This window comes from Pollicipes pollicipes, unplaced genomic scaffold (assembly GCF_011947565.3).
Source record: "Pollicipes pollicipes isolate AB1234 unplaced genomic scaffold, Ppol_2.1 Scaffold_6138;HRSCAF=7277_pilon_pilon_pilon, whole genome shotgun sequence".
NCBI classification, from domain to species: domain Eukaryota; kingdom Metazoa; phylum Arthropoda; class Thecostraca; order Pollicipedomorpha; family Pollicipedidae; genus Pollicipes; species Pollicipes pollicipes.
The window spans coordinates 3,352,881-3,378,387 of NW_023596818.1; the positions used below are offsets into that span (position 1 = coordinate 3,352,881).

At 51.9% G+C, this 25,507-nt stretch overlaps 1 protein-coding gene across 1 annotated transcript in view; it reads right to left on the reverse strand.

Moving 5' to 3' along the window:
* Window positions 1–2,593: 2,593 nt before the first annotated feature.
* LOC119106074 (hepatocyte nuclear factor 4-gamma) overlaps window positions 2,594–25,507 on the reverse strand; it is a 39,765-nt gene continuing 16,851 nt past the window's right edge. Inside the window, exons 6-11 of the mRNA XM_037229671.1 lie at window positions 15,245–15,365; window positions 5,157–5,276; window positions 4,347–4,488; window positions 3,402–3,502; window positions 2,780–2,952; window positions 2,594–2,698 (exon numbers count right to left, since the gene is read on the reverse strand). Coding sequence (XP_037085566.1) covers window positions 2,594–2,698; window positions 2,780–2,952; window positions 3,402–3,502; window positions 4,347–4,488; window positions 5,157–5,276; window positions 15,245–15,365 — 762 coding nt within the window. The remainder of the gene's footprint in view (window positions 2,699–2,779; window positions 2,953–3,401; window positions 3,503–4,346; window positions 4,489–5,156; window positions 5,277–15,244; window positions 15,366–25,507) is intronic.

The following is a 25,507-nucleotide window of genomic DNA, read 5'->3' on the forward strand; positions in this document are numbered from 1 at the left end:
TGTTTGTTTGGATATGTTCAACAATCAGTCGGAATTGGATAGTGGTACAATGTACATAACTTACTTTTGAGCATGCGCGCTCGTATATCTATGCGACAGAAACCCCAATCCAGGTGTTGTGGTCCCCATAGGCCACGCAGCGTCGCTCTGGTGGCTTACACTAGACCGCAGCCAACAGGTGGACGAAAATGGTGACACATGTGAAATAAGTACCTCTGAACGATTTTGGACACCAAATCGCACGTGTAGAGATAATCCGGGCGTCTATTTCATCTGTGCGGTTTTTAGATTGACAATAACGTGCTGGTCTTTACAACACCGTAAAGTGGTGCTGGAATCTGGTTATGAAAATGGAAGAGTAAGGTAAAATCTCTATTTTCTGTGTTGCTGCAGCTGTTAATCCGTCGAGGAGACAATTTCAAAGTTGAAACAAAGATTCGCCTAGTGTTGTACTGCACGAATTAATTTTAAGAGATTCGGGAACATTATTTTACGATGGTCATTGTTGCGCGCTCGGCGTCCCCTGGCGTTACTTGCAGTGGCCAACGTCGCTCGGTTTTGCGAGAGCTGCCACCCAAGTGATCGCTACCCTTGCTCCCCAAGATTACGGGCGTGCCATTCTGGCTTTATGACGCATTCAGCCGCTTAAGCTATATGGCGCCGCCAGCCTCTCATCCTGGCGGGAAGGGCGGGGGGGGGGGGGGGGGGTGAGAGGCTAGCGGCGCCACTGTGGGGAATCAAAGGCCGTACCTGGACGTGCAAAGTCCAGACGTGCAGTGGTTAACGTAGGCGCGTTAACCACTACACTATCAACGCTCGGCGCGCATGCTCAAACCAGCTGACGGCATTTGTTCCACTAGTCGATTGTGCAAAATAACAAACATTCTCAGGGAAACGTAGGATGGCCTTACGCGTTTTGAACTCATTTGGGCCCACTCCACTCAACACTTATGAGACCCCTTATTTCTTTCCGGGAAAAGGCCTCCCTTAAGCACAGCGCTACGGGGCACATCGTTGCTTCCGGGCAAGGGCTGAAGGGCCATTCCGTTCCGCCGCGATGTGTTTTCCGGCCGTCATTCTGGCGACACGGGGCGGCATCCCCTGGCCGATCCGGAGGCCCCTGTCTGGGTATGCTCTGCATCAGTCGCGCGCCAGCTGAGCAACAACCACAGCGAAACGGACTTCCTGTTTCGACAGTCAACATTCGCTGTGAACCACAGGTTCTGTAATTTCCGCTTCCTACCTTACCACCGTATTGGTGCCCTGAACCGGTGGTGCCAACTTCCGTGACTGGTGCAGACTCCACGGCAGCCTATTCAAGACCCGGACCCATCTTTCGAGTCGGGTTTGGAGTCGAATGAATGGGCGGTGCGCGCATCACAGACATGCTCAGCTCCGTCCGCAATGGACGAGTCTTTCTGATAAAGCCGAGTCGGGCGTCCGGCTGTTGCTCTGGCGCAGCGTGACAATTGTCAATATACGAAGGGACAATACATGGACATTGTCACCATTCAGCAACCGGTATGGCCATTCACGTAGTGGGACGTATTTTGCTATGTCCGTGGCCTCAGTTTGCACGAGAAGCCGCCTTCTAGTTACTCATCCGGGCAGTATGAGTTGGCAACGGGCGATACACCCCATCACAACGTAAATTATATTCTCCCATATTTGTGGTGGTGAACAATTCGATAATCATGTTTGTATAACAGTGGTCTGCAAGCATCAAACAGCCGCAGCTCAAGCTCCATGCCGCATAGACGGCATCCGCTATGACACATACTGATGCACCTATGACAAAGTTGCGACCCACAAACTTATCACATTCCTAAAGCTGCAATGGACTGTCCCGCTGTGGAGTGGCATCGCAAGACTCGCTCGTCGCCAGGTTGTTTCGATTGTGGCTGTTACCATCACTGGACTCACGCCACCGGTCCAGGAGCGATGGCCTCCAGTCACATTCGCGGCGAAATACGTACTGAAGTTGAGCTTGAACACTGTCATATGCATCGTACAAACACACGCTTGGACATTGGCATCGATATAATGTAACGATTACTGGATAGCTGATTAACTAGATGTTTACAAAAACTGGCACCTAGAAGGCATCCGGTTCGGGCACCGTCGAAGGCTGCCGACAGCAAGTCTGTACCTCACTGGAGGTCGCTGCCGGACGCCCCACCTCTCTCACGCCCGGCTGGCGCACTCTGTCTCCAGACGGTGCCGCCACTCCACACAACGAAGGGCGTTCAGCCTCCGTTCCGGTCACGCCTCTGTCACTATCGGACGATCACGTGAGGTGACGACCGCTGCTCCTCCGGCACCGTCGCGGACCGAGTGCCCCCGGACGCGCGCGGCCCGCCTCCGGTCCCGCGGCGGCCGCTCGCCACGTCACGGACACGGGAACGAGCACAGACACGGACACGGGCACCACCACGGCGGGGGCGCTGGCGCGTCGCGCCGCCGCCGCCGTCCGTCCGACGCTCGTCCGCGGCGGGGACGCGGCATGACGTCACTCGCCGCCGCGCCGCGCCTCGCCGCACTGCGGCGTCCGCGCCAGCACCGGCTCCGAGCGGGCGGCGGGCGCCGGCGCGCGTCAGCTGCTGTAGGCGCGCTGCGAGCTCGCCTCGAGCGACGCCTCCTCCTTGAAGACGGCGGCCGGCCGCTTGTAGGCGGCGTAGTCGCAGCGCTGGATCACCTGCTGGTGGCGGTCAGGGGACAGCGCGGACCCCGGCGCGGCGCCCAACTGCTGCTGCTGCTGCGGCGGCGGCGGCGGCGGCGCCGGCAGCTGGTACGGCAGGGAATAGCCCGGCGGCGCCGGCGGAGGCGGCGGCAGAAGTAGGCCGGCCGAGTGAGGCGAGTAGACGAGCGGCGTGGACTGCGGGGGTGGCGGCGGGTGAGGAGGCGGCGGCGGCGGCGGGCCGTCCGCGGCCCCCATCTCTCCAGCAACGCTACCTGAGAAAGGACGACACGTGAAGGCGGCGTTTTCGTGGAGGATTCCCAGCGTGTTTGGTGCTGAGGGTAAGTGCATTTATCGCACGTAAACCAAAAGACAATTGACGTGATGTTGAGCAAGCGAGATGAAGATGAATGGCGAAAATATGCCACCTTTACACACATTCGCATGAAAGCAGAACAAATAATATTTCCATGGCGAAAGATTCGTACGAGGCCTAATCTTTACGCATCCTATACATAATGACTTACCCCGACAGATCAACGCGTTAGGATACTGCTGGGAATTCTCAACATTAGACACGTATTCTAATAACCATCACGCTCACTCGAACCCGTCAACAGCTGAAGTGTCTCAGGGTGAGGCACTACGAGCCTCCCGCCAACACTCCCTAAAATAGTCCGAAAGCGCGATACGCTCCATCGTCCCGCTGCGGCAACAGACTCACCGACGAGCAGCATCTCCACCAGCAGGTTATCCACCTTGGTCGTGCCAAACATCTTGAGCAGCTGCACCTGCTCCACCATCTCCCGGGCGATTGACTGCAGACTGAGCACGGAACAGGGAGGGGGCGGGGGGGGGGGGGGTCAGTCGAAGCGCAGGCCCGGGCGGCCCACGTGGGGGTCATGGAGGCCCGTCAGCACACGGCTGATAAACAGCTGCTGCCCGACACGCCAGGAGCAGCGCAGCCGACCCAAGCCAGCCCCGGTAGCGCAGTCAGAGACTGGCAGACTGAGTGAACGCGTCGGTGTACCTTTTTGGCCCGATTGCTGTCGTCGGTGCGCCCTTTTGGCCCGATTGTTGTCGTCGGTGTGCCCTTTTGACCCGATTGTTGCCGTTGGTGCGCCCTTTTGGCCCGATTGTTGTCGTCGGTGTGCCTTTTGACCCGATTGTTGTCGTCGGTGTGCCCTTTTGACCCGATCGTTGTCGTCGGTGTGCCATTTTGACCCGATTGTTGCTGTTGGTGCGCCCTTTTGACCCGATTGCTGACGTCGGTGTGCCCTTTTGACCCGATTGTTGTCGTCGGTGCACCCTTTTGACCCGATTGTTGTCGCTGGCGTGCCCCTTTGGCCCGACTGTTGTGTTGGCCGTGTGCCAGCCAGATCTGCACCCTGCGTATCAATGGCCATTCTAACCCACGCGCTGAGGAGCATGATCATAGGCTCCAACACGGCAGATGACAGGAGGGGGAGGGGGGAGCAACGCCGCCAACTCCACACAAATGGCGTCATGACGATGAACGTTACGAGTAAGGCCACGTCTTAAAAGACTCACCCCCCCCCCCCCCCGCCCCGAACGGACACCGCTCTGCTCGTCACCGAGCGTCGCCTGACGTACAACGCCGTTCGGTCGGCGGTGCGCCCCGCCCCGGCCAGCGCCGCGCGGCGCTCACCTGGGCAGGATGAGCAGCATGGCGCCGAACCGGCCGCGCTGGCTGTACTGCCGGTCGGTGATGTAGTCCTCCAGGTTGAGCTGGATGGTGTAGCGGCACTGCTCGACGCGGCACCAGTCGCCCGCCGACCCCCGGCTGACCGCTGCAGCGCCGGGGAGGTCACATCAGGTCAGGTCAGGTCAGACCCGCCGGTCGAAGTCACGTCACGCCCGTGCGGCGCAGAGTCCGATACACGCGGGGTGCGCCAGCCGCAGTGCGGCATGCCTAGTGAGCAGACGCCAGATTTCATCGCATTCATATCGGTTAACTCGAGTCGGGACTTTCCCGGTGTCATTATGAGCCTGCGTGTTAATAAACGTACGTTCCACTCTTCAAATGTTACGCTCCACACAACGGTGATGTCAACTTCGGATTACCAACCCTGGACAAGACCTACGTATTTTGTAACTGCATTGGAACACACAACCAGTGGCCACCCACTCGAGCCTAAACCACGAACGGAGCATGATTAGGTGCGCTCCGTTACGATGCAAAAGTATGATTAGAAGATCCTCATTCTGGATTTGTATTCGCCGATGTTTCTTTAAATGGGTACTGACGCGTACAACAACGTCATGCGGGAGCACGTACCCCCTGGGTGCCTACCCTTGGATGCAATACTGCCCAGGAGGTCACCCTGAGAGGAAGCCCGATTTTGTACAGGAACCCACTGGGAAATCCTCCTGCCCCCGCACCACCCCCGTATCTCAAAATCCCTAGTGCCGCCCCTGGCTTGAACAAAAGGGAGATCGAGATACGCACTTAGTGTACCTGGATCGAAGAAGACTATTGCCTTGAGCGCCGCGTACTCCGTCTCGTCCACTTGCATGTCACGCATAGGTTTGATGACCTCGTCCATGAGACGGCCGCCAATCTTGTTGATAGCGGCATCTGTCGAGCAAACAGTAAGCTGTAGTGAACACAAGGCCCACTTGACGAGCAAAACCGCGGATAAAACCCGTCGCTGGCCCGATTGATGCTCGTGCAAACATTAGCACCGCATACTTTATAACAGAGCAGCGCACGCGTCGTTAAGGAGCGCACACGGACATCCCATCTATAGCACATAAAGTGTGCAAAACCCACACGTTTAAAAGATTGGAGTGAGGCAAAAGCCGCTGCTCAAGTCGCACCGACGTCAAAAATGCTAAAAGCGACCATCAATGATGCCTACGTGGAGGCCAAACAAATAATGTCGCGGTCTCAGACACGATCGCCGAGCCCTGTTTACACAGACAGTGTGTATTTTCGTTACCGCTAACGCCCAGCGCTCAGACTCTGAGTCTCGGAGATAAACAACTGCTGCCCAGCGCGTCGGTGAGTGTTTGTCCACCGTCGGGTTAGTGAACCAGTGACCCCAGCACTGGTTCTGACATGTCTCCGCAAGCACGCAGCAGAGCATACCACGAGCTTTAGCATCCCGCAAACGCCCGCGGCTTTTTTAACAGCTCGGCGTATCTCCTGTCTCGGCCTCGGAAAACTCGGCTTGATGCGGACATTGATCTTACAACGTGATGTGTGCAAGATTTGAGCCATTAGCGGATTCCGGTGTTTCCACCTATGTACGTGGCAACCTTATTTCCAAAAATTAGATACGTTTTTTATGTGAGATTATTGATGTGAGATGAGAGATGGGAGTATTCCATATTTCATGAGAACAAATTGAAACACACCTTTACATAAAGTCTCCCACCGAGCAAACCTTGGCCATAAGGCCGCTATGTCACACGTTCGTCTCCGGAGTCGCCAGTCGCAGCTAAGATGGAAAGGGCATTACGATAGCCGTGCTGGAGTCTTTGAGGAACGGCAAGAACCTTGACGATGGCCGCATACGCGCACTTCAATGTCGGCGCAGAATAAGCCATACTTCCCAAAGCACAACACGAGCTAAATGCAGGAATGTGTAAATGTCTCGTCGAAGCGTGGGCCGTGTGCTTCTGGTTCGGGCCTTTCTTTTTTCACGCGCAGGGCTCAAAGGCACGACAGCCGCACCTATGCAGTGGTGGGTGTGAAGTCAGTCAGCAAAGGGCCCAAAGGCACGACAGCCGCACCCACGGAGTGATGGGTGTGAAGTCAGTCAGCACGGGGCCCAAAGACACGACGGCCGCACCCCCGCGGTGATGGGTGTGAAGTCAGTCAGCACGGGGCCCAAAGGCACGACAGCCGCACCCACGCAGTGGTGGGTGTGAAGTCAGTCAGCAAAGGGCCCAAAGGCACGACAGCCGCACCCACGCGGTGATGGGTGTGAAGTTAATCACATCGCATCACCCAGCACCATGAAGACACGACGAGCCAACCAGGCATGTGGACTCTGCATGTGGAAGATAGCGGACCCCACCGCTCTTCCCTACCTACTAACTAATGGACTACCTCTATCCGTCCTTGACTACCTACTAACTACCTACTAACTTTTCATAGGCAGGGAGCTAGAATCGCTTTCGAGCTAGGTTGGGAGCGAAAAAATTCACCGCAAAAAAACAGGGGTGAAAAACTCAATTCACAGGATGTGAAAGCTATGAGTCAATGACTGACGGCCAGGCCAACAAAATGATATATTTTAATTTGGCGTGGAAGTTATCTCACAAATGCGACACATAAATACGATATAACGTTCCTTTCCATTTCAGCGTCAAAGATCCACCCAAGCCTCCTCCGCTGAACCAGTTCGCTTCCCGGCAGAAGACAGCCCAGTCGATCCATCCACTGTCATCGCAGATACTGACATTCCGGATGCAGATTGAACGAAGCCGGTGACCTGTTCCTGATAATTGCGTCTATCTACCAGTTCAGCACCTTGCAATCATATCTGGTCGGTTATCGAACGAATCATCACCAATTAAATATTGTTGTTGAGCACAAACAGGTCACCCGTGCACTGGTTTCGCATCATATGGGATGAGTGGAGCCGAGCACCCCTGGTGCGTCGGCCTCATGGCGTGTGTACGTCCTACCACACGCGTCTGTCAGTGGACTGTGCCGAAATTACACCGTATGCCTGTGTGGCATGTGCAAATAGGACGTGTGGCATCGAGTAGACATTCGATGTTGTCTGGTAAAAAACCAGTGATGTGCATGGAAGCATTCAATGCTCATAATTCGTGCATTCCTTGCGATGCATGATTGCCACTCCGTATGGTCGTATGACATTTCCTCTTTCATGCAGGGATGCATGCAGGGCCGGGCCAGCGGCGTATTGTACAAAAATGCGCATACAAATGTCGCTTGCGGACTAAAGGGAATGTTTCACGTTTGAAAATATTGAAGGAAGCATCAGATATGGTGGTGAGACAAGCTCATTAACAACTATTGATATACTTTTAAGTGGAAAAGACTGCTCTAAACAACGCAATATCTCTTCTGTTAAGTAAATATGCCCCTCGATGCGGCATTGTTTGATTACGTCATTGTACCTTGCACAGTATTGATTGAGAGCTAATTGACGGCCGTTATATCTGGAAATCGTGCTCACGGACAACAGATATGAACGACTCGATCATTTCATTAGTCTTGGCCTTGATAGCTGTATGACTTTTGGAATGGCAGACTTTGAAGCACTTTATTATGACGTCACGTAGTCATGGTAACCTTGAGATGCTCTTCCCGAAATCGTCTCCGCACCTCTGCGGGCGCGTAGCTCAGAAGCTACGGGGGGGGGGGGATGTAGGTCTCAAGAAGGGTAGGGTTGCGAACTGCTTCATGGTCTTAAATATGGCTAATTTAATTCAAAAGACCACAGAAATGTGGGACACCTCTGTGAGCGTTAGCGTGTCAGGGTATGCCTTGGACGATGCCGTTTATAAATGCGGACGGAACGGCCTGCTTCCTCACGCTCAAAACTCTGCTATGCGTTGCATTCTATCGGGCGAAGCGCTAAAACTTGGGTATTCTTCTATTTTTCAAATAACTCACGCTCCATTTCTCCTATCCCGCTTCCCTCTCCCTCGCAACATGGACGAAACAACACGTCTTCTAATCAACGCTACGCCATTGCATATGCCGTAAGCTCGTGCCGCGGCTGGCACTGTCTTTTCAGCACTGAGCACACACCACCAAAAAATACACAAAGACACAAATAGCGATCAAACCATGGACAGTGGCGGATCCAGGAGAGGCACTGGTTTCATGGACCACGGAAAACTAAAATAGTCCAAGAATGAACACATCTGCATTTTAGAGACCATCTAAGAACCTTATACAAATGACAGTTTTGTTAAAGCATTACGTCAGGCGAAAGGAAGAATAAACGCAAGCAAATCGTGGAATTTTATGATTTGTTGAATTTGGCCTTAAACGCCATTACTTTTCATTGCCCCGAACCGACCAGTGGCCATGAACTGGATTTCTGTGAAGTTTTAGAGCTCTTCCTTGAAATTAACATAAATATCAGCCGTTCGCTCTCCCGGTTGAGCCGTTGGATCATCAGTCACTGGTAAGCAGCTTTCTGCCTTAGGGCGTGCTCGTGCCAAAGCAGCTGGAGAGCCGTGCACTTCTTTGCAGGGAAGAAGCAAAATGTTAAATTAAATATCTTGAGGCATGATAATATGCTTTATAAACAAACCTAACGGGATATATCACAGAAGATCGCCGAATCTGGTCATAAATCATGTTTAGAAGCTTGGTAGGGTTAAATATCAGGTGCTCCTAACGGCAAAATTACCGTCATTTTAAAGGACGGCTTCTTTCAGCTTCCCCAACTAAAAGGCAGCATCTTCGCATGGTTTTCTGGCAGGCAGCATCATCTAACCCACCCACAAAATAGCATTATCAATCATACCCGCCAACCTACAAGATCGCAATGTGAAATAAGCACGAGGAATTCTGCACTCAAGATATTGAGAAACCAGTTTTTAAGAGCAGAATTTTGCTGGCAACCACTTCTGTATTAGCTGCTCCAATTCTGTCCCAAAGCTATGTACGGCAGGATAGTTACACGTGGTGAAGTATTGAAGCTGACATGTCTTAGATTTATTATTACTGAGTTACACTTTTAACCAAAAATGACAAATCGGGGTTCAACGAGTTAAAATTGTTGGTAAAAAGGATTGCCTTGCTTCAAACTATCTACTTTATTCGCTATGAATCGTTCACTCTTGGGTGGTTATCAAACGTGCTTGAGCGGCTGGTGAGTTTATCCAAGATGTCATTGACGAGGAGCAAAATTTTCTCCTACGCATTTAGTGGTGTTTACGTGGTGTGGCCAAAATAACTCTGGGGATGCGGGAAGGCATCTAAAAAATACCGGTGATCAACAATGTGTAATGCTTGGACACGGAGACGAGACAAGCCGAGCAGGCAAGTAGCTTCTGTATGTGGAAGACATCAGATCCCGCCGCTCTCGACAACAAGATTCAAAGGTGGAGCCGGACGCGGGAGGAGCGCACGGTGAGATCCGGGATCGCATGGCTCAGCAGAGCTCGTCGTTCTAATTGGCCGCAGCTGAAGGCAACCTACCGCAGCACTAACAGTAAGTAACCACAGCACTCAGCCGGCGTCGGAAAGGATCATCCAGCTGCAGATCACCCCGCATAACATGCCCGTGCCCTCGCCGTCCGACCCCCTCCATCCCCCCCCCCCCCCCCGCCCCTCAGCGCCACCGCCAGCGGACAACCCGAGACAACGCTCTCGGCTGACTCTGTAAACAGATAAGGCGGCAGTGGCGCCGGCCGCGGCTATCGGCCAGGCACGCCGGCCGGGGGACGGGGGGACGGGGGCGGGGCTGGCGGCCGCAGCTGCCCGCGCCGGCGCGGCCGCCGGCCGGTCCTCCGGCGCCCGACACGGAGCAGTCAGGGGGTGACGACGGCCGGCCGACGCCGGAGGTCGGACGGAGTGGGGGGTCGCGCACAGCTGGGAAATGGTGACGCTGAAGACGTGCCCAACAGCGGGCTAATGGTCGATGACTGTTAACGGCGAGCGGCTCAAAAAAGGAAGGAGACAGGTGGTGTCTCTAACAACACCGGTACACCGTCGTCTGTTTCATTTGAGTCATTGAAAAACAACGGTATTAGACAAACTGCGTGCAGCCATTTTGCGCGATGTTTTGTTGACGGATTGCTCACACGAATCGGTCAGCAAGAACGCCAAAACTCTCGCCAAGCAGCCGAGGCGTTTTGAACCTGCAAGTTCTTCGCACAAGCTCGTGTAAACAAACCGACGCGTTTTATGGAATGTGACACATCACACAACCAGCTGCACCAGGCCCGCGAGGGGTGGTTCTTCACGTGTACGCCGCTGCGTGGAATAGTTCACGTCCTCGCGAGCCCAGACGCCTGGAACCCTTACACGCTGTCGCCAACTGCTGCGGAGGAGAAACTCTGAGCAACAGCGTCACGGCACGGAGAGGGGAGAACTGCGACGAAATCCAACTCGGGCATGCCTTTACCACGGTGACTGGCGAGACATGGCGTGCTTGCGTCGGCACCCAGCTGGACAGGGACAGGCGACAGAGGACTATGGCTCCAGTGCTGATTTTTAATGCGTGATTTCCGTCATCAGCGCAGCAAGGACACCATAGCCAACCGCCCGAATGCATCTACCTAACCAGGGCGCCAGGAACAAACCGCTATCTCTGATCTGAACGTTTTTCCCCACCTTCTTGTCATCTCGTTGTGCGGCGTTATTTCTCCCGACAGCCGAGCGCTCATACCGCACTCCGGCCAAGTCGGGCCACGCCATTCGGCCAATCTCCTGTGTCGGCCTCCGACAGACGGCGTCCACAGCTGTGATGATTTGGAGGACACCTTCGCATCGAGGGAAACGCCATTTCCAGACGCAAATGGCATGTTCCCGTGTCGCTAGCGCCGGGCTTATCCACGCACTGGCAGCGGCATCCGCTCACGAGAGCTGGACGATCCAGCCTGGCAACTGGAACACTGGCCACTGTGCGTGCTCAGTGCTCCACTATCAGGAGGCAGCCCCGCGCATGAGCACATGGGCACACCACGCATGAGCGGAACTTCGCTGTTGATCGGAAAGTAGCCGGATCCCAACATTCCGGTGCACTGACGTTAAACCTATGGCCTAACACGGCTAGAGTGGACGCAGCAATATATATATATATATATATATGGCGATTAGGATACAAGATCCTGTACTGACCGCCCAATATACGCTGCCCCCAATGTTGACCTCTGCCTCGCTCCGGCGGCCCTGTCGGCGCTGACGGTGCCCGCCAGGTGGCAGCGTCGTCGACCCCCTCCGGAACCGCGTCACGCGGCGGGCGGCTGCCGGCTCTGCGGCCGGCGCCACTTCCGCACAGCCTTGGCACTTTGAACCAAAACATGGACCGCACCTTTGACCTGTCCCGGCGGCCGGCAGACCCTGCCCTGTCAAAGGTCACGCGGGGGGGGGGAGGCGTGATTCAGGGTCGACGATACGACGGGGCAGGTGTGGAATTCAGGTGTCGCGGGTAGAGCCACGCCTCCGGAGGCACTGGGTCAGGACGGCGACGCGGGACGCGGGGTCCAGGGTCGGTGTGTACAACTATCTGCTGCCACCGTACTTCAGCATCAAAGACAACCCGGATCGAAAAGACGTAGGGTATGTGTAAAAAATGAGCAAAGCCATCAAATCCCTATACTTCCTTTTGCCCCCAAGAAACAGTAGTTCGCCGGACTTAGTGTCCCTGATGCTCCATGTTTGACACTTCCGTGACACATCTCCAGGGTTACCTTTCGCTGGTCGCCACCAATGCACGTCTGGCTTGGTCGCCAGCTCGGAATTGCCGCGCGCCTTTTCACGGCCGTTTTTCCTCCCTAACACTGTTCCCCTCACGTGGTTCGTGCGAAAGCTTGTTGATTCACAATGCGTGCTCGCAGTGCAAACTACGCACACTCTGAGCCCCCACTGACACTGCGGACCCATTCGTTCCTAACCTCGCGTTACGGCACGCGATAGCCCCGCATCGGTTCGGTGTGACGAAGTGCGCTTGCCTACCTCTCAGGATCCCAAACCGCTTGTTGGCATTTGGCGGTTGAAGGCTGGTTTACGGTAAATTTCATGGGCGGTGCCGTTGTCCCCGAGCGCGAGGGGGGGGGGGGCTGGAGACAGCATAGCGCGCAGCTCCACATACGCACACACATACAAATACACACACGCACAGACACACATACACAAACACGAGCCGTCCTGCTTCAGTGCGGGTGCAGCCGAATGGCCCCAGGCGGGAGATGTCGATCGAGCTGGGGGAGGGGGAGGGGGAGGGGGAGAGATACGCTATCTGGTGGGCTCGGGAGCGATTACCGGCGCTCCGCTGGCGCGCTGCGCCCCGGCCGACCCGCCTCTGCCCCTCCCCCCCCCCCCCAGATCAGCCTCCGTGTCGGACTTAGGACAGCAGCTTTTTTACGAAGCCTCGAGCGTCGATGGGTGCGTTCGCGTACTCTCTGCGTGTATCATGCCATCGCGGCATTACGTCGCGGCCTCGCCGACCATGCTGCTTGCAGGGGTTCGACGGGCAGCGACGGATCCGAACCGCGTGATAACGTGACGGCCACGCGAAACTTTTCCCAAATGATGAACGCGAAAACTTGTCACATCACAAGCGTGCAAAATGAACGGCAGCTTACACTGGTTGCCCGGCTTTGCTGGCATTTTTGCTGCGCTTTCATAAACTGGGGATATTTATGCGACAAGCAGTCCGTAGCCCAGGCAAACATACAGCAGGAGCGTAGCTAGTCGGGGGTGGGGCGGGGGAACCATTGGGTCTACTGATATCCTGAGGCCTCGCGTTGCACCCCCTGGTGCAAGCTGCAACCCTATTGTGCTACTAGTTTGGGATTACAAATTAACAATCTCCTCCTTTTTCTTGCGCAGTTGTTTTCTATAAATGTGATATTTATATGAAAAGAGAGAGAGAGAGAGAGAGAGAGAGAGAGAGAGAGAGAGAGAGAGAGAGAGAGAGAGAGAGAGAGAGAGAGAGAGAGAGAGAGAGAGAGAGAGAGAGAGAGAGAGAGAGAGCGAGAGCGAGAGCGAGAGCGAGAGAGATATTATATATATATATATATATATATATATATATATATATATATATGTCATCAAATTGTAGCCTCAAGCACAGCAAGTATAATCAGCGCCACACTTACAACTGTCGCGTGGTTGTGTGTATATTAGTTGTGGTTTGGTTGGTTGTGTGTATATTGGAGGAGTCCGCAACACATCCGTCAACTTGTGCAGCTCGCGAAGAACGGGGCTTTAGCTATGAAGGGAATTGGGACAAACGTGCCAATTCCCCTGTAAGTATCCCAATTATCTTGCGCTGCCGACATTTCTCAACGCGATGATGGATGGCCTGCGGGGCGGAGTATTGTCGTTTGTTCTCTGTCGCAGCCATCCCCACAGCGGAGAAGCTGTAGATCGACTGGCTGGGCAACAGCTGATCGCGGGTAGGCATGCCGCGGTCGAAGATGCATTCAAAAGGTGTGTGTTGGGGGGGGGGGGGAGGCAATAGTTTTGTCCCCACACTCATCTTGCCAGTTTCAAAGATGCGGTGGTGGTGGATCATAAGCATCGCGGGAACGAAAAATGCAGTTAACTTTTAATCGCTCAATCGAGTACATGACTGAGCGTTAACGCTCTATGTCTGCTGGCGCAAAATCTCGCCAAGGACGTTACTGAAGGGTGTCATAACGGCGGCCGCATGGTCAAAGGATATGGTGGTGGAGAGGGAGACGGAGGGGGGGGGGGGGGGGGAGGGTTGACGGGCGAAGTTGCGGCCCAGGAGTTATGGGGTGAACAACGCTGGCCGAGGGGGTCGCCTTCGATATGGAGGAAAGGTTGGGAATGTATGGCCCACAAGTCGGATTGGGTGTTTCACACGGCCCTTCTCCCCGCCTCTCGTGAAACCCTCACTTAGATGTCTGGCATTAAGAAGTTAAACCTCTTACTCGGTGCTGTTTTTAACTCATACTTCATATTGTTACCAATTAATATCGTTACATTATGTGCACCGTTAACAGATGGGGAGTGGGCAGGGTGCAATTATCTGGCTGTGCGCTTTTCTGGAATGGAGGCGCATCCTCCTACGTGGCGTCTGACTGTCCGGGACTGTGGACTCTGAACTTACGCTTTTGGTGGTGTAAATAGGATGTGGACTCTGAACTTACGCTTTTGGTGGTGTAAATAGGATGTTTTTCACCATGTTCCAACGCTCCTTTATCTGCCTCGGTGACCGTTGACGCGTATCCCAGCTCTCCTACGGATAGTCTAAATATCCCACTCCGAATGGTTCTTTATTCCTGTAGTATGGAAGACACCTATGTCTTCCACGTATGAGAGCCATAGTATGGGAGACCACTATGACAAAAAATTTACTTATCGTGGAGAGGAAACTGTCCTACACAAACTAACAATAGCCGCACTTCAAACAGCCTTGAATGCAGAATGCAAAAGTTTCAAAGTTGGATTATATTTGGCCTCTTAGTTTTCCCAGCCCTCAGCGGCTAGGAGAATCCTCCCTATTTCTCACATTTCTCCAAGCTCTCTCTTGGACTGTCCCGATGACACCGCGTTGGGTGAAAAGCCTGGCAAGGACTACCATTGCCCAGCCAACCTTCAGGCGGATTCGTAAGCACTGCACCACCTACGGCAATCGCGGTCTTTGATGACCACAAGCAAGCAAGCATTTATACGCCATCGATAGCGCAGACACAATCACCGCTAGACGGGGGCTCAGACAGGACCACTGGGACGCCAGTGCGCGCGCTCATCGACGTCAGAGACGAGTCCAACGGCCAGCAAGCGGCGGCCTTCTCCGCAAACAAAAGGGCGGCGTTTGCCTATCCCCTCGCCGCCTGACATAACGCTCCTCGCTTGAAGTCACCCGCCAGATTCCGCGACCGCGACCCCGCCCTGACCCCGCCGCTGACCTGGCGACCCGCGGGTGACGACGCTCTTGTTGCCCAGCAGCACGTAACCGTTGAGATGGAGCGACCTCCAGGACGCGCCCAGCAACAGGTGCTCGCCGCCGTGGGCCCGCAGCAGGGCGATCTGGCGGCACGCGAGACGCAGGGTCAAAGTTCAGCGGCCGAGCGCGCGCCCGGCCGTGTCTGCACAGGGCCCCTCCGCTCCGGCAGTTGCACTGTTGCTGGGCGGGGAAGATCCCGGCCGATCAGCCGAGAGATTGCTGCTGCCGAGGCCGAAAGTTGCTCCGTCGGTGGCGTACGTGCAGCAACCTATACGCCTCCAAGAAGCTTCGGGAGAGGCATGGACTATTGAAGTTACATTGCCCTGTGATGTGCCGTGAGGATGCACTGATATCTCGGCTCGTTTACCTAATCTGACACAAAATCGTAATTAGGGTGCAAGCATACCACACAGATCATAACGAGGGTACTTTGCCTGATCATACTGCAAAACAGTACATCTTATAAACATGATAGAAACTATCATTTGTACATGTTAGATGATAGATGATGTTAGATGCTAGAGGTGAGTCACTTGTATTGCTTCCTAGACAAGGACAGCCTTGCGTCAGCTGAATATGAAGAGAACGCGTTGACGTCATCATGCATTTTGGAAAGCCAAATCGTGCAGATGAGGCCATTTTCAGAAAATGGTATTGCCCACCACCAGCACGAGCTACGGTGGGATGCCAATTTGACTCCCCAAGGGTTTTTCCGGAATTGCTTTCAAACGGCGCGGCAGCCGCGCCAAGTTTTGAATAGCTGTAGAAAAGAGCGGATCGTTTGGCATGAAAAAATAGATGTACCTTGAAATGTCACTGACTTACGGCAGGTTGAGGTCTGGTCATGGATTCAGCAAATTCAATCTCTAAAGAATCGTTCAATCTGATGAAACAACGGAATGTGAGGCGGAGCCATACATCTCCGAGATGCTTTCATATGCAATACAACAATTGAATGAACCAATTCCGTTGACCCAAGGTCAGGTATAACTGTCACACCAAGGTCAAAAATAGGTCAAATCTGATTTTTTTTCAAAAGAGAAAAACCGTAGAGTCCCTCCCAGACGCGCCGAAGACACGTTCTACCCAGACAAGTATGTGATTGCTGTCAGGTGTCTTTTTCATGGGCCTTTGCAAGCCGGGAGACGGATCCCAAATAACTATGAAGCATCAAATGAATTAAGAGGAAAATAAGTAACGTACCATTTCCTTATGGATTTATAGTGATATAATAAATCACGCCAAGAAATAAAACGATCGCCGCTTCATTTTCTGACACCGTCGCGACAGTGCAACAGATAACATTGTGTAATGCTGTGGTAAATGCTTCAAAACCATCGGCATGTCTCGATAGCCAAATAACCTCAAAATAGCTCTTCTTCCGGAGCATGTTTTAGGTTAAACGAGTATCCTTGATTACGAGTACGAGTATCCCACACCTCGTTGATGGCACCAGTGCAGACCGCATCCAAATTGGTTGTTGAAGTGCCGGTTTCAAATACACTGATGACTGCAATACAGTATCTGGTCGAAAGTTCCGAGCAGTAAATGCAATACAATAACGGACGTAACATTTCATGCTTATCGGGTGCAGCTCTCCGCGCGTGCAAGGAACGTTTCCGTGCGTACGTCCCATGCTGCACCGCCCAGCACCCACGCTTCCGTCTAGTCCGCGGTTCCTGAGCTGAGTGTTAGACACGTAAACGTGCGTTGCTTATGTAGAAGGGACTTAATTTAATGGCCCCGACTATGATCAGGATTGTTTTTTGGTGTTATGATGAATTTTGAGCAAACCAATCGATAGTGTACTATACTTACATCATACGATAATACTTCCACGTCCCTTTGAGCTGCAGTAGCTGGCTCATGCAGAGCATCATAAAAACGCAGCCGTTTATGTTTACGATCCTACCCATACAGGCGAGAGCGCGGTACGAGCAAAACGCCTTCACAACAGCCGCAAAAAGAGAAGGACATTCAAGCACAGGGGGTGCCTGTCTGACGGGATCCATGATCCGAAGTCCTAACGCGAGCTGGCGGCGCGCGGTGCGCCAGATGCCGGCCGCTGCGCCACGCGTCACGTCCATCCGAATTCCCTTGACAGGTGACGTGTGAGACCTTCCTGGATCAACTCATCGTCTAAATATTTGAGGCCGGGCCGCGTCGCCGCCAGCCCTCGAGCAGTCTCACGGCGACCACGTGACACGGCTGCATTGCCCGCAAATGGACACGCGGCTTAGTCACGTGACCGGCGTGCAGGTCGAGATGGCCGGAGAAGCAAAAGCCGCCACTGATTAAAAGATCTAATCAAGAATGCAGCTAGCCAAGCTCGCGAGCACGGTCAGCAGGCCCATGTGATCCGGGATGAGGCGAGGTGAGTGTGTGATGCAACACCCCAGCAACAGAAGGACAGCTCGTTACATCATCAAAAGGCAGCCGAGGCCACATAGCAGGCTGAGGCCTCCCCGCAACGCAGCTGTGAAACGTTCCAGGCCTCGGCAGGGCACTGTACCGGTGTGGGAAGTGGCCACAGCCAAAGGTGAGCACGACGGCTCGTTGCTTTTTCAATAACCAAGGCTCGGGTCTATACCAAAGTTGCCCACAAAAACGCAACAATGATTGGCTACCTAAACCATGCCCTCGTGTGGCTAAAATGCATCAGTGAAAACGCTTCACAAAGCATAAACAAAGAATTCTCGTAAAGGGGATGCACAATGTACAAATTTCGGTTGGAATGGGATGGAAACCTTGACTGTTGACAAGTTGCAAACCGTCTCATTCCGTTCCTTTCACCGTCGAATTGATCAGACCATGACCAAATCATCCTCAGGAGGCACCCGAGCTCCTCGATATTTGTATTACTTTTTATAAAGCTGGAAATAACTTATTGTCATGTAACCCCTTCATTGTGCCATAAATGAAGAGGATGTTTGTCATGCATTCTCCGTTCAAAATGTGCATAGTTCAAACATTAATATATATATATATATATATATATATATATATATATATATATATATATATATATCTCTCTCTCTCTCTCTCTCTCTCTCTCCCTCTCCCTCTCCCTCTCCCTCTCCCTCTCCCTCTCCCTCTCCCTCTCCCTCTCCCTCTCCTCTCCCCTCTCCCTCTCATCTCTCCTCTCTCTCTCTCCTCCCCTCCTCTCTCCTCTCTCTCTCTCTCTCTCTCTCTCTCTCCTCTCTCCTCTCTCTCTCTCTCTCTCTCTCTTAAATGATAAACATTTTGAATGGGTGGATCTCGGGGATCAGAGCTCACGCTAAGCAGTGCATGTTGTTCGAGTCCTGGCCCCTCCCATCTGATCACGCAATTTCAGGACAACGGCAGAATTTAGTGGTGAAATTTAAACGTGCCGCCAAGTTCGGCACGACCCGTCCTGTCCTCTGACGTCACCTGACCTTTAGCGCGGTGGCTACCTTCGGCGGCAGGGCATACATGTCTAGAACATATTACGAACGCCTGCATCGACTACAACCTGCCCCGCCACGGGTGTGTGGATCGGAAGAATCGCTGTAACCAACTGAGCCGCCGGGACATTGTACATGCATATATACAATGCAAAAAGAATCGCTCGCGCGTGCCTTATTCATTGCTGACATCATTGCCTTTGGGTCCAACGCTGTGCCAAGATGGAATAATGCGTGATTTTAAAAACACTTCCGTGTCATTTAGAATATCAATACGCGCCCGGGTGGGGGTCAATATGACCCCAAAAAGTTCATACAAAATTATGTTCGAACGGTGTGACGTAATCACGCCAAACTTTGCATGGCTGTGGGTTATTGAATGGCGGATCTTTTTATATATTAAAATTGGATGCACCCTTTAAGGTCACTGCCCTATGACAGGTCAAGGTAAGGCTGTAGCTGTCAGCGACGACAATCTTTAAGGACTTGTTCAATCTGATGCGACAAAAGTGTTACACGAAGCCATACACATTTTGCGGTAGTTTCTTTAGCAACAAAATAATTGGCTTTGTAATTGCAACAAATTTCATTGACCTAGGGTCATGTATGGAGGTCAGACCGAGGTTAAAACTAACTTGTTTTTACTGGAAAGCTTTTTATGTGAAGTTTTTGAGGTTCATTTCGAATTTTTTGATAGTAGGGGCCGCAACAGAACAGATGGAGGTCAACTTGAATCCTCTCCCCTAAGATCTCAGAAACTAAGGAGCTAGAGACACCAAATTCGTAGGGTATGTTGCCCTGTCTGTGAACTCACTGTTGCCGAAACTTGAGGGTCATTGGTGATAAGGGTAATTTTTGAGCGTCATAATGTCAGGCAAAGTCAAACTGCAGATTGGTGTCCAAAGTGCCCGCAGACCTTCTCATGCAGCCGTGAACCTGGATGCCTGTTCTAAGCTTTAGGTCACTGGTGCATGGAAGGTGTACAAGGCGGTTCCCGCTATCAATGAATTCAAAATGAGCACCAAACACTACCATGTACCACAAGGCCTAGAGATAAAACGGGTTGGTTTTGACCTTGGTCTGACCTTTGCACCTGACCCTAGGTCAGAGAGACGTGTTCATTAAATTGCTGCGTTTCCTTAGAAACTATCTCAGAGATTATGGCTTTGTCTAACACTCCGTTGCTGCATCAGACTGAACGATCCCGTAGAAATTGTCGTTGCCAAATCTACGGCCTCATTTTGACCTGCCGTAGATCAGCGGCCTAGAAAGTTACACCTAAGTTTTTCGATACCAAACGATCCAATATTTTATTGTCTATAGTCATACCGAATTGGGCGCGGCTAGGCCGCGCCGTTCTGAAATCATTCCGGAAAACTTTAGGGGCGGTCATATTGGCCTGTGTCCCACCCGGGCGCGTGTTTCAAGTCAAAATGAGACCGTGACTTAAAATAGCCCAGATCAACCCTTTTTTAGGGAAAGTTCTGCCTAGAGTAATTTAAATTTCAACTTCTCAGCTAAAATTAAAAAATTCGAATTCAAAACTCAACATAATAGCGCAGGTTTTGGTCACTACGACCTTATTAAGGCCAAGAAAAGCCACTAACCTAAAATGAACATCAGTGACTTTTTCTCAGAACAGGTATGCGTTCTTGGCGGCCGCATGATGGGCACAGGTATGGATGACACTATAGACTCAGGACTTGGGCCTGACCTTGTTTGATGTTATCTGACCTAAAGAACCTGTGGACCTCGAATTATAATACAAGTGAGTTCAAATACAGACCAACGCACCATGTTAAGTTAGTGTTTTCAGCTCTCTGAGTATTTGAGATCTCACTGGGTGTCAATTTCCAAGCCAAGCCAAGGGTGTTCAACCTGCTACTCCGGCGCGTATTCACGGAGCACAACAGTCATAGAGATCAATGAACAATTGTGCCAATACCCACTTCTACCACCATTCACTGTCCCTGCCTGTGTTTCATTAACCATTTCCAACAACGCATGTGGTGGAAGAACAAGTCCGCAAAAATTATGACTATTTTAGTAAGCTGGCGCCCGGCCGGGCGGACAGTGGGAGGGGGGGGGGGGGGGCGACGGCTGACCGGCCGCGCGACCCTGTTGAGTCATCTTTGCTCTGACAGACGCCAACAGCGGTGCGTTTTGCACTGTGCGGAGTAAGACCGAGGGGAGGAATGACCTAAATGCGCCACATAAATGCGCCATCAGCTTGCATCGCAACCACGGGCCGCGACAAGTTCTTCTTTGTGCGATAATTTGTTCTTTCGCCAATGCACGCTTGGGGTTGTGTTTTCGAGTGCGCCGTTCGCGTATCAAGTGGGTTGCTAGTTAAGACGTTGGCGGTGACATCAAAACACAGAGCGACTGTAAATGAGCGAAAGAATATCACAACGGCGAAAATGGCACGGCCGCCGGTTAGAAAAGCAATGAGCTTGGGAGTTCATCAGCCGAGATCAGGGGGGAAGCGGCACATCAAACGACGAAAACAACGCGCGTGGTGAATTCCAAGATGTCAGCAAGCACAGTGGGGTGGAAAATGCATTGTCTTCCTGTCTGCTCTGTCTCCGTCCTCACTTATCAACACTCCGAGAACCACAAGGTAGACACTCAGACAGGACACAGTGGTGGACCAGTTTCACTATCCCCTGGCGACCAGCGATGCGCTCGTTGCCAGAATCGTCGAATTCGACATCGACAGGCCCAGGCGCCGATCACGGCCCTCACGAGTCAATTCTGGCGCGGTGGAGCGTCAGCGCCGCGGTGTCGTGGGTCAAAAGAAGGATACCTGCGGTGCCGTGGGTCAAAAGAAGAATACCAAAGTGTTTATATTTCCATTGTTTGTGTCTGGCAGGGTAGAAAAGGCGTTTTGGAGAATCGCATTTGTTGATTAGTTCTGGGTCGCGCTCAATCTGTCGTTAGCAAGTTTGTCAACACCCATCACGGCCCAGTTTTTTCCCTACGTCAAGTTATGTGACCAAAAAGGCACGTGATTTGTGACGTCACGCGACGCAATGTTTTGTCAGCCAGTCAGCATGGAGAAAGAGCACTACCAGATCAAAGGGAATGTTCCATATTTGAAGATGTTGAAGCAAGAACCAGATAAAATGAAATAAACTCACTTATAACTGGGTATACCTTCAAGTGGACATGTCTACCCCAGACAACACAATTTCTCTGTTTAGCAAACATGGTCCGCACTATGTCATTGTTTGATTACGTCAGTGTACCCTGCACAACATTAATTGTCAGCCAACGCCAGACGTGAACAATTCGACAATGGTATTTTGTTGGCTCTGAACGCCGCGTGGCCAACGGAAAGGCAGGATTTGAATGACGTCATAATGACATCATGAATGCCTGGGTGACCTTCAAATGGTCTCCCCGAAGTAGACTGCGCATTTTCGTGGGCGTGAAGCTTAGAAACTAGGAGGGTTCAGGTCTTTAGAAGGACAGGGTTATTAACTGCACCGAATGATTTTCAATGTGGCTACTTCAGTTCAAATCCCCATACAAATATGGAATACTCCATTTAAACAAATCGCTCTGACAAAAAAGCGCTAGTTTAATGCGCTAGCTCTTGCGTCTGCGGGTACGTTAGGTGGCCCGTGGGCAGCACTTGTCTCTAATTTTGGGTGAAAGCGACGTAGGATGGATAAGAGGGACTTCGACTGCCTGATGCAAGAGAGGTCACGGAAAGGTGAGTGACAGTGAAAGGTGTGGTGGGTGATTGCGGTGCCCGGTCAATCAGTAGCGTTGGGGTAACCGTAAGACATAGAGAACGGAAACAAAGCACCTCGCATCTCAAAGATGAACATTGTCAGCACAAGTAGGAGTCGAATAAAATGATGGTGTTTATGTCAGTTCGAGTAGCAGCGAAAGGAAGAGCTTTCCCGCCACATGGAGCCAACAATAAAAAACAGAAAGGAAAAATTACAATGAGATGGAATGAAAAGAAGCGTCCAACCTACGGGTAGAATACGTGATAACACCAAAGCAGGTGTCACACTTAAAAAGTTAGAGTAATAGAAAAAGAAAGGCATAGTGTAATACTTCCACGTCCGCCCTCACATCGAACCCTGCGTCAGTACGCATGATGTCACGTAGTCCAGCTGACAATCGTGCTGACAACAGATCGAGCAGGGCCCTGGAGAGCGTGACATGGGAACACTGTCTTGGAGCACACAGGCCCATCAAACACAGGTAGTGGCGACCGCGGGTCCCTTGCGCCAAACCGCGCACGGCCAGGAGAACTAAAACTTCACTTGAGGTGTGCAGTGATCAACTTAATGCAAGCGGGGTTATGCAAGTAGGAGAAATACTCACTTCAGCTTACATTTTCTGAATTGTAATCCAACTTGCATACACGAAAGTGAGATATATAATTCCTGGACTTTCTGGCCTCCTCACTGCAACGCAAATGCATACTTTGCTTAAAGGGAATAGTCAACATTTGAAGATATTGAAGCTGGCACAAGATTTGATGAAAAAGCGCACGTAAGACTTTTGGGATTTTCTGAAGTACAAAAAACTGTCAAAAACCACAACATTTCTCTTTTTAGTTCACGTGCCGCTCAATACCTCATTGTTTGATTGCGTCACGGGCCGTTTGCACGACGCTGAGGTGCTGCCAAACTTGCCACGCGAAATCGCCATCCTTGTGCTTCAACCCCCTGAGAGGTGAACCTGGTGGTATTGGAAGTGTTTGATGAGCCAAATATCGTGATTTGCTCGTGTTTTGGCCGTTTCTTTTGGCGATCTTGCACATCTCTCCGTGAGTTCGGGATATTCCCTTGCATTCACATTCTCGGTTAAGGCGCCATTTTAAGTTATTCGAATGCAAGTCTTATTCCCGCAATAACTGGCTGTCATGCCACACTTCTTATATTATGTAGCTCTACACGTGATTCGTGTTGGAACATCCGACCCTCTTATCCGCTTTTCTTCCTTTATCCTGCACCCTCGTGACGTCCCGGTTCTCCGGGGCAGGCCGCATGCGTCAGCCACGTGGCCCGAGAGGCCCCTTGAGGGGAACCCCCACCGGGTACCCAGCGTGCATCCCTGCACGGGCTACGGCTCGGCGGTGGGTCCCCCAGGCGCATGTAGTTCCGCCCCACCGCTATCCATTCTCCTCCACCCTATAGCCCTGAAATGGTCCTTTCTGGTCGAAAGGAATCTAATCCAAACAACCAAACAACCAAACCGTGTATGAAGCTGGAACAGCCTGTTCAACATCAATTGAGACCAAATTGACGCCCATTATGCCTGAAAACTCATGTTCACGATAGCGAGACATGAACGGCTCGGCGATTATATTTCGCCGCATGGCCTACGGGGTGGCTGTATTTAAATGATTTTTATATGTCGTCACGCATGCCTAAATGACCTTGAAATAGTCCGTACGAAATGGTCCACACATTTTCACGAGTGTGTGAAGCTCAAAAACTAAAAGGTTTCAGGTCTTTAGAGGGGCAGAGCTGTAAGCTGGGCCAAATGATGTATAATATGGCTATTTCAGTTCGAAATCCATATAAAAATGGAACACGCCCTTGACAAGCACTGGGGTGGGGGTCAATTTGACTCACTCACAGGGTCTTTTTTAATAATCTTGGAACGGCGCACCGCAGCCAAGCCACATTTTGAAAAGCTGCATGCATTTGAATAACGGATCTTTTCGTATATCAAAATATAATGCTCCTTGTCAGGTGGGTGACCTTATAGCAGGTCACGGTCAAGGCGCGACTGCTAGCGAAGGTAATTCTTATATATATATATATATATATATATATATATATATATATATAAGGAGGTACAAGCGGGTCATATTAACCCCCCTCCCGCCCAGTGAACGGTATTCAACCGGCCACCTGGACGCGTGCTTAAGGGATAGGGCATGCAATCATTTGAGTTATGTACATAGACAGCCGAGGCCTATCCTCCTGGTTGAAATGGCGGGTGTTTTTTTTTTTTTGCTAAAAGTTTGCTCGTTTCGCTGCAACATTTCTCCATTTCAAGTGCGCTGAATTTGGTGGTTTGAGACGTGTCTTTCGATAACGCAGCTTTGTATCACGTATATCCACTCTTTCACTTGAAACGAGCTTAACCACCATCGTTCTTGGTGGGCCAAACCCCTTTCAATGTCACCGGTTAGTTAGCGGTCAGGCATCTCGGGTCCCTGCCCCTCCCAGCCCCACGTGACCGATACTGTCCGATTTGGACGGGATGGCGGCCCGGGGACGCCTGGTGGCCGCCGTCGCACCCTTCAGACCGGGGCTGCTGTGCTCAGCGGGCCGGCGGGCACCGCAGTTGCTGGCCCAGGAAGATTGGGAAGAGTCGCTAAAACGGTACTGGCTCATGCGCAGATTCCCTACGTACTCTGCTGCATTTTTATTGATAGAGTAGCCTGAAACTTGGGAAATGAGGAGGAGGATGAGCTGAACTAGACATTCTCCGCCCCGAAGTCATAGCAATGCCTAGAGCAATACAGCAGAATACAACTTAGCGATCGCTACCCGCCTTCACAGTGGTAAAAGAATAATGACAAGGCAAAGGCAAGTGTCGGACAACGTCCGCAGCTTCCGTTCAACAGGGTTGTTTCGAGCTGAGCCAAATCACGCTAACATTTCGCAGTTTGCATCACCGTTTACGGCTCGCCCATAAATTGCGTTAAATGTGGAGGGGGGTGGGAGGGGGCTTGATGGAGCGTATCAGAAGCGTAACTAGGTAGGGAGAGATGACTTTGAACAGCGTAACGTTATTCTCAGTTGTGATTACGAATCATG